Here is a 16239-nt window from a genome sequence, read left to right as displayed (position 1 = left end):
GAATCTAAATGATACGTGACAAATATTGTTTCTGTTTCATATAAAGATATAACGTTCTCTTGATTATAATTAAGGATTAATATTTCCGGACATCCTAGAAAATAATCAGGTAATGAAAATAAAAGTGGTTACATAATATATTTAATAAATATGGTGATAATTGATAACAGAAAATGTTCGTACATTTTTCGATCGACAGACAAAGTTGTTACATAACGCAATAATATTTGTTTGGTTTGTAAAAAGGAAAACAAATAGTGTGCACATAAAAGTGTTTTGTATGTTTAACAGTTTATACAGAGGTGTTCAAAAGCAACCGTTTTATTAATTTCGTGGTGTGTTAATTATATTTTATATGTTATGTTCTAAGGAAAGCCTTCGAGATTTTATCAGAAAATAGAGTGCCAGAGGAATACAAAAGTTTAAATAATTACTTTGGTTAGGTCAAAAAAAATGAGTTAACATTGAATGCAATAACCTCACAGCATTCTACTTGTTCCCAAATGGTATGTAGAAATTTGATTAGGTACGCAGAAAAAAAAATATAATCACCTTCTAAATGGCCAGTTTTGTGGTCTTGAGTTAATATGCAGGTAAATGTTGCCCCTCAGATATTCTACCGAAGTCTGCAATCTAAACTTCAGACTCAACGAGTAGTGGATACGACTAGTATGTTGATATAAAACCTACTGAAGATTCATCTACTGAAGTTCTGCAAAAACAAAGTGACATGGAAGACATATTTAAAGTACTTCATTAGTTATAAAATGATAAATGAATTGGAAGATATTATCAAGATTCTAAGACCCTAGAAAGATCATAATGTCTTTTCGGTAACGTGGCCGAGTGCATGGAGTAATTTACAGATGATGAGTTTGCTGAGGTTTAGAATATGAAGTTTAGAAGAGTATGAAGTACCTGTTTCTTTTATATAGAAACATATTGATTCTACTTTCAAGTCATCACACCATTTTATTTATTTAACAAAATTCATAAATGTTTTTTAAAATTTTAATCTGTGGTATTCAACACTAAAGCATCACATAACAATTTATGTTTATTACTTATGAATTGCATTAAAAATAATTGAGTAATTACCATTTCACAATTAACCACAATAGTTTCAAGCTTTAAGCAAAAACACTCAAATCACTGTATGTTTACAGAATAAAATTTTGTTTTAATTAAATATACCAAGAGTTAAATATGCTTAAGTACTTGCTAAACAAAGATAATTACAATATTATCAATATTTCTATATTTTGTTTTAAAGACATCCCAGTTATCAAAGACAGACATGATCAAAGATAGTGTTAAGATTTTATAGGTTTTCAAAATTTCTCTGCAACTTTATGTGGATTCAGATGAAAACTAATGCGTAGATACTTTTTTTTTAATGTTAATATTCTTTGAGCATCAGAAGAATATCCCCACAAAATGGATCTCTACTAAGGTATACTGATCTGAAGCATATTGATTGCCTTCTCAGGTATTCTCGTCACAATTTTGTTTGATCGTCATCTTGAGCATAATCTTAAACGTTAAACTCACGCATACTTTGTCAATAATAGTTGGCCTCTCGGTTGGCCTAAATTATTATTCCTTTTTGCTTTGTTTTGTCGTTACAGAAAACTAGCTTTCCAGGACGAAAGTTCTACAGGATGGCCGTGCTGGCTGAGGCGCGCCGCTGACTTAAGCTCGGCGCGCACTGCATCGGATCGGACCGACCAGCAAAGGCGACTGCGACCATCGTACATATAGACGGCGCCGGCGTCCACTAAAACATTTCGGCCTGTAGAGGCCAGATTTCTACCTCTACCTATCTACGATAGTCGAGTCACCGCCTTCGCCGGACTGGTACCGATTCAGTGCGCGTACGCCTTTAAGGTGTACTGGCTGAGGCGCGCCGCTGACTTAGGAGAAGGATCGATACGGCCACCGAGTGGGGGTTTAAGATTATTATTTGTAGACATTGTATTGTCAACTCTGACGCGTAGCGCATCTCTCGCGTAACTTTGACGCGTAACATGTGCCCGACGACAGATGTATCTGTCATTTTAATTTCAAAGCAGTTTAATTTATTCTACAAAGAAATAAGTTTCTACAATTAGAACGCATAGCAGAAAATTAATATATTTAAAATTTGAGTGACAAGTGATTACTTAAAAATATTGTGAAAAGAAACTGTATAAAACTAAAAAATCTAATCGAGTTATTTTATTAAAAAACAAATTACGGTATGTGGTAATTCAAAACAAATAAGGATGTATTTTATACAAAACACAACATACAAAAAAAAATATAAAAAGAACTATTTCTTACTTTGAAGCTCAAGCAACTTCCTGCATTTATTATTACATTTATCAATATAACTGATGTACCTACCTACAAATAAAAAAATAATATTGCAAAAAAATAAATAAAATACAACATAAAATAAAATACAACATAAAGAAAGTAGTTCTGGGGACACACTGTATATTTATATTAATTAGTTTTCTATTATTTGCTTAATTTATGTTTCCATTTCTCTTCTTTTTAACAGATAAAATCCCTTATAATAAATGTATCATTAAAATTGTATTACATTTCTATCGGAAACATTTTATTTCCTAAGAGTTCCATTATTTACTAAATACCTACCTTAATTACCTTTTCTCGAAGGTAAGGATTTAACTAGTCAGATATTTCCTTCGGTTCTAGGGAAAAGGGAAAACAAATTGAGTAACAGAAAAACTTCGTTATTTAAGAATTAAGGCTTGTTTATTTTACAAGGGAGATTAATCTATACTAACGAAGCCAATGTTGATTCTATCGCTTTTGATAAAAGGAAATTATTTGTATCCTTTTTGTATATACATAAATACAAGATGTGAATAAACTAAAACAGTATATTTTTATGAAATAAAAATCTTCTTGTACTTGACATTGTTTTTCGAAAAAACTTATACAAATTAAAATATTAAAAAAACGAAAAAAATCCAAGATCTGGGGCCTAATGGGACTTTTGAGAGGTTAAATAGGAGATCATTATCTACAAATTCCCGCTGAGCTTGGTTAGTAGATATATTCTTTTTCTTGTTTTGATGTTTCCAATCTTTGATTTTGTTAAGTCACTTCTTAGAGAGAGAGAGAGAGAGGGAGAGAGAGAGAAAGAGAATCTGGATCCAAGTGTACTTTCTGTTTTAAACAATATTCTTCGGCCGAAAACTGAATTGAACAAGATAATAATGAAATGCCAATACCGCTTTGACGTTTTAAGGACTCTAATCCATCGAGAAATTCTTAAGAGATCTTAAGGTTTTTACTTTTTAAGTTCATGATATTCGGGGATGTTATCACTGTGTGTTATCACCAAATCTCATAACACATCTCACTGAAATTTAAATTTACCCTCTCAAAGAATGGAAGTCTATGCCCGGAACAGAAGTGCCAAATTACTGGGTATATTTACCCGATACTGTATTAATAGGTATATATGCTATTCAAAACAACACAAACATCGAAAATTATAGGGTTATGTATATCTCTTCTATCACATTTATATAAACTATTTACAAAAGTTATAACTAATCGTTCTTCAAAATCTAACTTCAAAATTAGATTTTTACCAGCCCATCGAACTAGCAGGATTTAGAAAGGGATATAGCACGATAGATCATTTTACCGTGTCCTTATAGAAAAAATACATTTAGCATTCGTTGACTTTCAAAAGCTTTCGACACCGTTGAAACATGGTCAATATTAGCAGCTCTACAAAATGCAAGAATAGACTCAAGATATACTCAAATCATTGAAAATATTTACCAGGAAGCAACAATGCATATTAAATTTGGTGCTATAACTACGCCCAATAGAATAATATTGGAGAGAGGTGCGGAACAGGGAGACACCGTGTCACCTAAACTGTTTACTCTAGCACTAGAGGAGGTATTCAAAAGCTGGAATGGGACACCAAGGGCATTAGCGCAGATCGTATCAGACTAAACCACCTCAGATTTGCACATGATATAGTTCTAATAGGTAACAACATCACAAAACTAGATGAAATGTTAAATGAATTACATATATCAGCTGCTTAATATCTTATAGCTTAATACCTTTCTTGCAGTTAAAAATATGAAAAATTGGAAAGACACGTCAATTTTATTTGTAAGGGACACTTTAAATGAATATTTTTAGCCTTTTTCTTTCAACCCCCTAGGAGGGGTAGATGTCACCTTTACAATCTTAAATAGGAATGGGGGTCAAGTGGCACATCGTTTTAAAGGGCGTTTAATTCTCTTTTCAGTGGTGTCCTACTTTATTGCTTTTTATCCAGAGGTTTCCGAATAATCGCGTTTCAAAGTTGCAGAAACAATTAAACGTGCCAGATTTTAGTTTTCAGGTTAGTGTTTACACAAAAGGTATTGCAATGGATCTCCTTCTAGTACAAATGATTAGAAGATTAGGTTACACCACTTACGCTCTATCTTATAAGTTGTTCAAAATGTTGTTCTTTTTCCCGTAAACAGTAATCAAGTCTGTTTTCAAACACCTCCCTAACATTTCGGAAAACTTCACCGGGAATTGACTGGCATTCTGCTGTAATTCGTCTTTTAAGATCATCAATATCAGTAGATTGTGTTTTATAAACAATGGATTTAAGATGTCCCCCCCAAAAAAAGCAAAAGTCTAAGTGGTCTTGAAAGCCATTCAATTGGTCCCCTTCTGCCAATCCATGTACCTGCAAATCTCTCGTTTAACCACTATCGGACCGGAAAAAAAAATTAGAGGTTGCCACTCATTCGAATTTGAGAAAGGAAACGTTAATGTTTATGATGTATTCTGTTTATTAGTATTTCGAATTTCGACCCCCTAGAAAAATGTAATGGCTACGTCTATGTTGCCACCTAATCTTGTAATCATTTGTATTACAAGGAGATCCACTGCAATAATTTTTGTGTAAACACTAGCCTGAAAACCAAAATCTCAATGAAGGTACGTTTAATTGTTTCTGCATTTTTGAAACGCGATTATTAGGAAATCTCTGAACAAAAAGCAAAAAAGTAGGATACCACCGAAAAGAGAATTAACTGTCCTTTAAAACGATGTGCCACTTGACCCCCATTCCCATTTAAGATTGTAAAGGTGACATCTACCCCTCCTAGGGGGTTGAAAGAAAAAGGCTAAAAATATTCATTTAAAGTGTCCCTTACAAATAAAATTGACGTGTCTTTCCGATTTTTCATATTTTTAACTGCAAGAAAGATATTAAAGGTGGGAAGTTTTAAAATTGACACACTGTATAAAAACACCTGTATTTTGCCTGTGCAAACATACGGACTGGAAACGATCAGTCTAACAAAATCATTTGCAAATGAACTCTTAACAACTCTAACACTCTCATACTCAAGACAAAGACGATACTCGTTACAAAGACGATATCAGATGTAAATAAGCAAAAGAAACGAGTGTGGGATAAAAACCAGACAACAATCGAGATACCCGAGTTTGTTCCGTTATATCCAACAACAGAGGAGTTTTTGAAAAATTCGCTTACTAAGCATGTTGACGCATTCTTTTCGTTTTTTTCAGAAAAGTTTCTTCAGGTTATAACAGCGCAAACTAATATATATGCCGCTCAGAAAGAAAATCATAACCTTCAAGTGACAGAAAGCGAAATAAAAGTAGTTATTGGTGTATTACTTTTATCTGGAGACAATATCTTACCTGGACGAAGAATGTATTGGAGGAAAGACGCTAACTGCTACTGTCCATTGGTTGCAAATGCTATACGACGAAACCGATTCGACGACATTTTACGATATCTACACATGGCCGATAATTCTGCAATTGATGAAACCGATCGTTTCTATAAAGTCAGACCAATTTTTGATCATTTGAATGATGCTTTCAAACAATTTTCTGCGGAAGAAAATTGTAGCATAGATGAAAGTATAATACCTTATTTTGGTCGTCATGGAGCAAAACAGTTTATTCGGGGTAAACCGATAAGGTTTGGGTTCAAATTATGGTGTTTGGCAAACCCAGCAGGCTTTCTTTATCATGCTGAGCTTTATTGTGGATCTTCGACCCGTTTACCACAAACTTCATATGGTCAAGGGGGAGACGTTGTTTTGGAACTAGCGAAACATGCTGAACTTCCACAAGGTTCGAAAATATTTTTTGATAATTTATTCACATCTGTTGGACACCAAGATAAACTGACAAGTTTTGGTTATGGAGGAACCGGTACTTTACGAAAAAATAGAGTGCCAAAAGAAGAACATTTTTGCGAATATAATCGTTTGCTAAAACAAATCGAGGAACGATTGAACATAAAACTGATTGGAATCTCGTTCTTGTGCGTTGGAATGATAATGCAGTTGTGACAGCATTATCCAATTGTATTCCAATGCATCCTTTAAAAACTGTAGAGAGATATTCTAGAACTGAAAAAAAGAAAATTCACATCCAAATGCCTCGGCCTATAGCCGCTTATAACAAAAATATGGGAGGTGTCGATTTAAATCATCAGTTCTTATCCACCTTCAGAATATCAATAAGGACTAAAAAATGGTGGTGGCCGTTCTTTAGCTGGTCAGTTGATCAATCCTGTGTACAGGCTTGGTTATTATGGCGGAGGTTTGGAAACACCAATATCCCACTACTTGAATTCAGGCGGCAAATTGCCTTATATCTGTTGGCAAGTTATGGGCAGCCATCACTGAAACCAGGACCGTCATCAAGTCAATTATCGCCTGTTGTCAATCAACTACGTTTGAACGAACAAACCCACTTGATCGTCAAAGGTAGTGGAACATGGAGAAGATGCAAAGCATGTCCTAACCGTACCAGCTTTGAGTGCAATACCTGCAAAGTAGCTTTGCATCCAAAAACATGCTTTGAAAATTTCCATAAAAAGTAATTTTTAATCACTTTTATAGCTATGTTTTAGTATTTTTAAAAATATTTGTATAATGTTCTTCTTTTATGTTTTGCTAATGTATTTGACCTGTGGCACATCAATGTGCCAGTATTTTTTTTGTACTTTCGTTATTAATAAAATTAAAATTTTGTGTACACACTTTCTTTGACATGTATAGACCACCACTAACTTATTTTCGTTGAAAGTAACACAGACACAAATTACGGGCACTAATGGGTTAAGACATAAAATTTACTTAGGTCTTTTTCAAAACGATTTGTGATTTAAATCTTTATTCTGAAATAGAAAAATATTTAAGTCTTTTTAGAAAAGACTTAAGTCTTTAAAAAGATTTAAGTCTTTTTATAAAAGGTTTAAATCATTATAAAGGTTTAAGTTTTTTTTATAAAACTCGTACTCGACACAAACCGAGCATCGGTGTATATCGGGCCAAAAAATACCCGTTAAGTTTCTGTTCGATTCGTCTGTAGGTGTCTTAGTGTTGGCGGCTGAAGAAGCGACAATAAAGTCGCGAAACGTCGCAAAAACATTGTTTCCTTTCAAGCCTTCCCAAACACCCACGATTTTTTTTTTCTGTGTACTAACTACTGGAAACTAACAATAATCATAAAGAAAATTAATATTAACATTTAAAAGAAAGGTACTGTAATTGAATTCTGGTTGTCTTGACTTAAGGGTAATTATATTGATATAAGTCATTTTACTGACTTAACTTGCAGACTGGCTCATCCCGATTTAAGTAAAAAATATAGACTTACTTAAATAACGTTATATTGATTGAAGTCTTTACAAAAATGACTTGACTTGAAATAAAATGATATAAGTCAAAAACTTAAGACTAAAATGATTTGAACTTTATGTTGAATTCGACTTATATCATTTTGATTTTAGAAATGACTTGAGACTTAAGTCTTTTTAAAACTGACTGGGTGTAGCCTCCCTCGCTTCTCAAGCTTAGTTTCAGTTTTATCAGAAAAACTTTTTACATACAACATATAACCAAAAAATAAAATACGGCCGCCGACCGTCACTTTTTTCGTCGTTTTTATTAAACACTTCATCAACAAAACTTATTTGATCTAATAGCTACCAATTGGAGAAACGGCACAAGGTCTCAAAATATCGATTTTTTTAAATCTTTATCTTGCTTGTTTAAATAATGTTAATGATATTCCCGCTTTAAATACTAGGATAATTCGGAGTGACAAAAAATATGTTTGGTAGTAAAATGGAGAGAAATACTTTAAATACACGTAATAGTAATGCAATAATAATAATTGATACACAGCTAGTTCTTTAGAAAGAAAGAGAAAACATATGTATGTCAGAAACACAACCACCTTGGCTTCTGCGAATACACGTGAAAGTAGTAGAAAAAGATAAATTAGGACATAACAGCCGAAAACATTCTCCGTTTTACGGTTGAGAGTAACGCGAATCGACGCAGAAAAAAAGCTCCGTCGGCACGTCTCGACCACCTCCATTAATCTTCCTTCGTCCTTTTTTCTCGGACGTGGGCTCGACTTAAATTTCCGACGTTTTGGTCACTTTAATGACCATCATTAGACTTATAGCCTTAGGCAAATGGATCATTTATGCAAATATATGACACCTAGTATATGTAGTAGTATTTTACACTTATTGTATTTTACACTTGATATCACAGATAATATATAGTTCATATCATATAAACTTTTAGTCACGTGATTAAGCTTGACCGGCACAGAATTACCCACTTTTACATATTTTCTTTTAATCAAAATATTTTTTATTACAAAAATAAATTAATTATATATATTTATAAACAGTTATTAACAGTTATTAAACAGCTAAACGAACATCATAAGGAAACTGCAGGTCGCACAACGCTCAATGGAACGAAATATGCTGGAAATAACCAAAAGAGACCGTAAAAGATTAGAGTGGATATGACAAAAGACCCGGGTAATAGATGTCATCACACGTCAAATCACAGGGTGAAATCCCTCAAGTGGCAATGGGCAAGACACTTGGCAAAAAGGACGGAAAACAATTGTTCTTTGACATGACAAATTCTACTTCGATGTCAGTATGACTGGTACTTGTAGGAGGCGCCATCTATAGATTTTTTAATTGTTTTGAAGAGTAGTAACTTTTCGTCCATAGCAGTATAAAAAAGTACTGAGTGAAAAAAAAACATTTCCGTAATTTTTACGTAAAAAAGGTCTTCTTTCTGGTAAAAATCACTATGAGCAACCGTTCGTTTTGAAGAGTAGTAACTTTTCGTCCATAGCAGTATAAAAAAGTACTGAGTGAAAAAAAAACATTTTCGTAATTTTTACGTAAAAAAGGTCTTCTTTCTGGTAAAAATCACTATGAGCAACCGTTCGTTTTGAAGAGTAGTAACTTTTCGTCCATAGCAGTATAAAAAAGTACTGAGTGAAAAAAAAATATTTCCGTAATTTTTACGTAAAAAAGGTCTTCTTTCTGGTAAAAATCACTATGAGCAACCGTTCGTTTTGAAGAGTAGTAACTTTTCGTCCATAGCAGTATAAAAAAGTACTGAGTGAAAAAAACATTTTCGTAATTTTTACGTAAAAAGGTCTTCTTTCTGGTAATAATCACTATGAGCAACCGTTCGTTTTGAAGAGTAGTAACTTTTCGTCCATAGCAGTATAAAAAAGTACTGAGTGAAAAAATATTTCCGTAATTTTTACGTAAAAAGGTCTTCTTTCTGGTAAAAATCACTATGAGCAACCGTTCGTTTTGAAGAGTAGTAACTTTTCGTCCATAGCAGTATAAAAAAGTACTGAGTGAAAAATTTCCGTAATTTTTACGTAAAAAAGGTCTTCTTTCTGGTAAAAATCACTATGAGCAACCGTTCGTTTTGAAGAGTAGTAACTTTTCGTCCATAGCAGTATAAAAAAGTACTGAGTGAAAAAAAAACATTTCCGTAATTTTTACGTAAAAAAGGTCTTCTTTCTGGTAAAAATCACTATGAGCAACCGTTCGTTTTGAAGAGTAGTAACTTTTCGTCCATAGCAGTATAAAAAAGTACTGAGTGAAAAAAAACATTTCCGTAATTTTTACGTAAAAAAGGTCTTCTTTCTGGTAAAAATCACTATGAGCAACCGTTCGTTTTGAAGAGTAGTAACTTTTCGTCCATAGCAGTATAAAAAGTACTGAGTGAAAAAATTTTCGTAATTTTTACGTAAAAAGGTCTTCTTTCTGGTAAAAATCACTATGAGCAACCGTTCGTTTTGAAGAGTAGTAACTTTTCGTCCATAGCAGTATAAAAAAGTACTGAGTGAAAAAAATTTCCGTAATTTTTACGTAAAAAGGTCTTCTTTCTGGTAAAAATCACTATGAGCAACGGTTCGTTTTGAAGAGTAGTAACTTTTCGTCCATAGCAGTATAAAAAAGTACTGAGTGAAAAAAAATATTTCCGTAATTTTACGTAAAAAGGTCTTCTTTCTGGTAAAAATCACTATGAGCAACCGTTCGTTTTGAAGAGTAGTAACTTTTCGTCCATAGCAGTATAAAAAAAGTACTGAGTGAAAAAAAACATTCCGTAATTTTACGTAAAAAGGTCTTGTTTCTGGTAAAAATCACTATGAGCAACCGTTCGTTTTGAAGAGTAGTAACTTTTCGTCCATAGCAGTATAAAAAAGTACTGAGTGAAAAAAAAAACATTTTCGTAATTTTTACGTAAAAAAGGTCTTCTTTCTGGTAAAAATCACTATGAGCAACCGTTCGTTTTGAAGAGTAGTAACTTTTCGTCCATAGCAGTATAAAAAAGTACTGAGTGAAAAAAAACATTTCCGTAATTTTTACGTAAAAAAGGTCTTCTTTCTGGTAAAAATCACTATGAGCAACCGTTCGTTTTGAAGAGTAGTAACTTTTCGTCCATAGCAGTATAAAAAAGTACTGAGTGAAAAAAAAAACATTTCCATAATTTTTACGTAAAAAAGGTCTTCTTTCTGGTAAAAATCACTATGAGCAACCGTTCGTCTTGAAGAGTAGTAACTTTTCGTCCATAGCAGTATAAAAAAGTACTGAGTGAAAAAAAAACATTTCCGTAATTTTTACGTAAAAAGGTCTTCTTTCTGGTAAAAATCACTATGAGCAACCGAACATGTTGAAAATGAACATGTTGACTATAGATAGTTACTTGACTTAATTGATAAATTTTGGAACTTTTTAATTTGTTTAAGTTAATCAAGAATTTTTGTAGAAAAAAAATAGATAAAACAGTTTCTGTTGAATCTTTGGCAAGATAGTATAAAAATTCAAAATGGCGGCCATAAGAAAACAAAAACTTGACTGTTGTTGTGCAAAATCTAGAAGGCTTAGAAATTTTCTGAAAACGGCATTTAATTGGCCGAGGTTAAAAATATAAAACTACCAACTTACGTTGCAATAGATACAATAGTTCTGAAGATATTGTTATTTAAAATAAACGGATTATTTTAATTTTTTTGACAATAATCCGAAACTAATCAAGATACCGGGGTTTTCTTCATAGGTGTTTTTCAAACTTCTAATTACACAACTTTTGTCCCATTTAACCGAATTCGTATCTCTCATAGTTTCTGAGATGCCAATGTTGAGCATCGAAATTGTCACCACCCTGTATAAGATTATAAGAGACAATTATATATATATATATATATATATATATATATATATATATATAAAATTAACAGTTTATAATCATCTGCTGATGATGCTAACATGGTTAGCGAAACGCGCGTCCAGTGTAAAAGTAAAAGTGATTTGGTGTATTGTGGTGATTTAATGTTTTTATTTTGCTGTGTAACACCAAAGGTTCCAACCCTCAACTGTAACAATTAAAAGCCAAGTTTAAGCCCGAAGAATGGATGGTTCAATTTCAATCGACAATTATCTAATTTTTGATTTAATTTCAACGATTACTTACTTATTACATACTTTACTGACTGCCATTACTCGCTGACGAGTATTTGACACGCATCAGAAGATGGTTACGCAAGGCGTCTCGTGTGCCGGCGGTACGGCATCGGCATCCAGGTTTTGCTTCCATATAACATGGTGGGGATTACTACTGCTCGATACACTGCAACTTTCGTTTTTGTGCTTAAATCATTGTTTTAGAAAACCCTGTCTTTTAATTTCCAGTATGCTCTTGAGGCGATGCTGATTCTGTGCTGAATTTCAGAGATATTTGCCTTTTCCGAAATCAAACTGCCGAGATAATTAAATTTCGATACATATTCCAATAGTTCTTCTCCGATTTTTATAGCGCTGTTATGATTTTCCGGGGGTGTGCACATGATTTTAGTTTAATCGATGTTCAGTTTAAGGCCCAAAGTCTCGTATGCCCAGGTATATGTGTTCAGCATTTCCTGTAATTGCTGTAACGTATTTGTAACTAGAGCGCAGCCATCAGCGTATTGGAGTTCTGTGATGAATTTTATACGTATTTTTGCCCTGAGTCTTTTGATGGTGAACAGACCGCTATCATACCTGTATCTAATATACATTCCTCTTTCCTGCACTTTGCTGTCAACTATAATAGAGAGCGCTGCCTAACTCCTGTATTTGTCAGGAAGGGATCGCTCAGTGATCCATGATGTAACACTCTCGACTTGTTGTTATGGAGGCTTTTACACACAGTAAGAAATTTCTTGGGCACTTCGATCTTTTGCATAATTGCCCAAAGTGCATCTCTGTTTAGAGAGTCGAAGGCTTTCGTTAGGTCGATGAATGCAACATAAAGTTTACTCTGCTGTTCCTTTACTTTTTCCTGTAGTTGGCGGATGGAGAATATGGAATCAACGGTAACGCGGTTGGTGCGAAAGCCCGTTTGCGACTCTGGGAGGATGTATGTGGGTGAAGGCGGTTTGACATAATTTTTGAGAGAACTTTTCCTCCGATAACCAGTAGTGAAATGCCTCGGTAGTTTCCGCAATCTGATGCACTTCCTTTGTTATTAAATATATTCACTATATTCGCGTTGCGAAAGTCCTGAGGTACCTCTCCGCTTTCCCATATGACATCGAAGAGAGCCGATACATATAGCTCTCTTCGATTTCAACGATAAGAAGTCATTGAACAACCTATTAAAATGTTAAACTTGTAGTCCTGAACTCTCCATGAACCGAGTTTGTACAACTGGGCTTTAGTGAGTGTTCTTGTCTGCAAACAGTGGTTGCTAAAAATTAATTTAATTAGTAAATTATATGTAATTAATTTAAGTATGATTTTCAATTTAATAACTGAAATAAACTTAAAAATTGTCCATTTTTAATGGAAAATCGTGAATAAATATATTAATAATTTATAAATAAATGGTCAAATAGAAAAACTAACCCAAGCAGCATCTATCTGACTTCGAACTAAATCTGACCTGAAGCGACGTCAGACTTTGTGCAAATTTAGGTCGGGTGCTGGTGATACGACTGGTGACGTCGCTTTCCTATTAAAAGTGGCGTCGTTGGATCTGAGTCGGTAAATCCAATGATCTGTCGACGTACAAAATAACAACGTACCATTTTTATTAATTTCCCAACGTCGTTCAACGTTGGCTTTCACGACGTACCTATACTTGAACTAGCCCGACGTCTACCCGTTGTCCGAATAGGATACGTCTCACTGATACTCCCTAAAGTAACGTCCTATTATATTTTGTTGTATTTTATGTTCATATTTTTAACCTAATTTACGTATCTCTATTTACGTCCGTAAATACAACCCATTAAGTAGCATTTGCGGCCTAATAAACATCATGAACATAATCTAATAAAAAGTTTTTGTAAACAAACTTAATTTTTTTTATTATGGCTAAAAAAACACTAAAAAGGCATTTAGACATTCATCTACATTTTACAGAAAAAGGTCGAGGCTTTTGCAAAATAATAATAGTAGTAGTGATGTCTTTCCTCCGCCCACGAATGCTTTTTATCCGGAAGAGATGCTGCATTACACTAGTGCATCTTAATTTAATTTTTTAGCTTAGGAAACCAGCAGACCCCATCCTCCTCCCAGATGTGAGGTACTGGTTCCAATTCTTTTAGATTTTGTATATACTATCTTAAAAAAGTGGCTGCCCATTGTTTTAAAGAGAAAACAAAAACTAAAATATAGTTGCACAAATCCACAAATCACTGATACGCAAAGTGAGGTTACGTGGCGTACGTTGGAATTATATACGTCATAATACGATTGCCGGTCGTCCGGTTTGATGACTTCGGTCGTGTGAGACGACCATAGAGACGACTAATGTTGGAGACCCGGTCGGAATTGGTATATTGGTAGTTCATATTAAGTCGGACACAGAAATCCGCCATTCTTAACAGGTATCCGATTGTCAGCCATTTTAAAATCGTTTTTTGTTTTTAAAATTTATATTCACATTCCGATTGTGACCGATTTCTAGTAGAATAATATTGATAAGGTTGAGTTTGGGGGGAACCACAGTACAGTTTTATGATTAAACCAGCTAGAAAATAAAAAAAATATTTTGCGAGTTACTTTTTTATAGATATTTTTATTTCATAAATCTACCTACTTTTGAAGGCGCTCGTTGTTTTCCGGAGTATTTTAATCAGTTATATCAAAAAAGTGACTTCCGTTGACAAAACTGATGTCTAGATTAATGATTCAGAATTATTATAATATGAAATTTGATAGGCACTTATAGTTCTATTCGAGGAGTGATTATGAATCCATTTGTAATTAGGTAGTTTGGTTAGGTTTTTATGTATTCTTGGTAGCAAATATGAAACCAAACGTAACGTAAGTGCTTAGCGACGAATTTTAAGTAACTAAACGTTGGTAACTATGACGTTGGTAATTGGTAGAATTACATTCCCTATTAGGTCAGATACCGACGTCGAGGCGACCCGAATCTGTATTCCCCATTTAGGTGCAAATAAGGGTCGTCAGGCGGTCGAATCGACGTTGGTACCCGACGTCGGGTTTATTGAACGCGACGTATACCCGACGTTAGATAACGTCCAAATGCTACTTGGGAAGGCTTTGGTATGGCACATATTTACAAAATAAAACAATTTGCGTATTTCTAGAACAAAAATATCTAAATTTTGCACACACAGGGTATTTTTTATGTAATTTAAACCATCGTTTTTAACATTTTCAAGCATAATTCAATAGTCTCCCCTTTTCAGCCTTTGCACGAGGTCCGCCGGGGCATCCGCTCCCCCCTGGGCGTCATCCGCAGGACTAAGGCCTCGTCCACACCTCACCTGTCAGATTCCCAGACCGCGACCGTTGGCGGCGGAGGCAACACCAGGTGCGTACTAATTTCTGTTCTAATTAGCGACCTAAACCCTTCGGCCTGCCCTTCGCTTACCCTTCGATAGGGATGGTGATGTTTAAGAAAATCGATATTTTAAAAAGGCGGTTAATATTGATATTCCGACATTTAGAATTCATATACAGGGTGTTTCGAAAAACATGTGCTATCTCTGGTGGGGAGATTTCTCATGTAAAAAAATATTTATTTCTTATACCTATGTAGGTCCGATTTTGCTTTGTTTCGTAGATACAGAGGGATAAAGTCTTAATAATCTTTTGATTTATTATAATTTTCTTTCAAGTACTTTTAACGATTCGAATGAAATTTTGAGGGTAAAAGTTATTATAAGTGCTACATATTTTAATGCTAAAAAAGTGTCGATAAATTCATTCAGGGACGTGCATTTGGGTTATCACTGGAATATGTTTAAAAAAAACATGTGCACTACTGACTCTTTTCTTTTGATATCAAAATTGTGTAGGCTGTTTAATGCCAATTGAAAGTTATCCCTTGATATTTTGTCGAATTCACCCTCTTTGATGATAAACGCAATTTTATTAATCACAATTAATAAATATATTAAAATAAAAATAAAATTAATAAATTGTATATTTTACTAATTTGTCATTTTACCTAATTTATTATTAAATATTATTACTATTAGTTATTATTACTATTAGTCTAACCTACAGCAATTTCAAATAAAGAAATAATGTTATTTAAGATAAATACAACAAATCTAATTTTAAAAAGTTTTAACATCCTGTAACTATAAAACTATACTCACGTTTATAGAATTCCATACACATGTTTATAGAAACTTTTTTTCATATCTTTGATGAGGAATCAATGAGTATTTACTAAAAACTTTTGCAAGTTAATGATATTGATTTTTTTAAAGGTTGCCATTAGACTTGGATCAAGGCAAATTAATAAAATTGCGTTTATCTCGTCAAGGAGGCAGATATCAACACAAGTGGCGTACATGCTTTTCTGAAAAAAATATTCCAGTGATAACTCATATGCATAT

At 33.6% G+C, this 16239-nt stretch overlaps 1 protein-coding gene across 1 annotated transcript in view; it reads left to right on the top strand.

The window, feature by feature from the left end:
* Nucleotides 1–16239, top strand: part of LOC115885626 — a 567259-nt gene that overhangs the window by 427008 nt on the left and 124012 nt on the right. Inside the window, exon 11 of the mRNA XM_030904592.1 lies at nucleotides 15079–15203. Coding sequence (XP_030760452.1) covers nucleotides 15079–15203 — 125 coding nt within the window. The remainder of the gene's footprint in view (nucleotides 1–15078; nucleotides 15204–16239) is intronic.

This window comes from Sitophilus oryzae, unplaced genomic scaffold (assembly GCF_002938485.1).
Source record: "Sitophilus oryzae breed Bouriz unplaced genomic scaffold, Soryzae_2.0 scaffold_404_pilon_pilon, whole genome shotgun sequence".
NCBI lineage: Eukaryota > Metazoa > Arthropoda > Insecta > Coleoptera > Curculionidae > Sitophilus > Sitophilus oryzae.
This window is presented reverse-complemented; position numbering and strand designations above follow the sequence as displayed.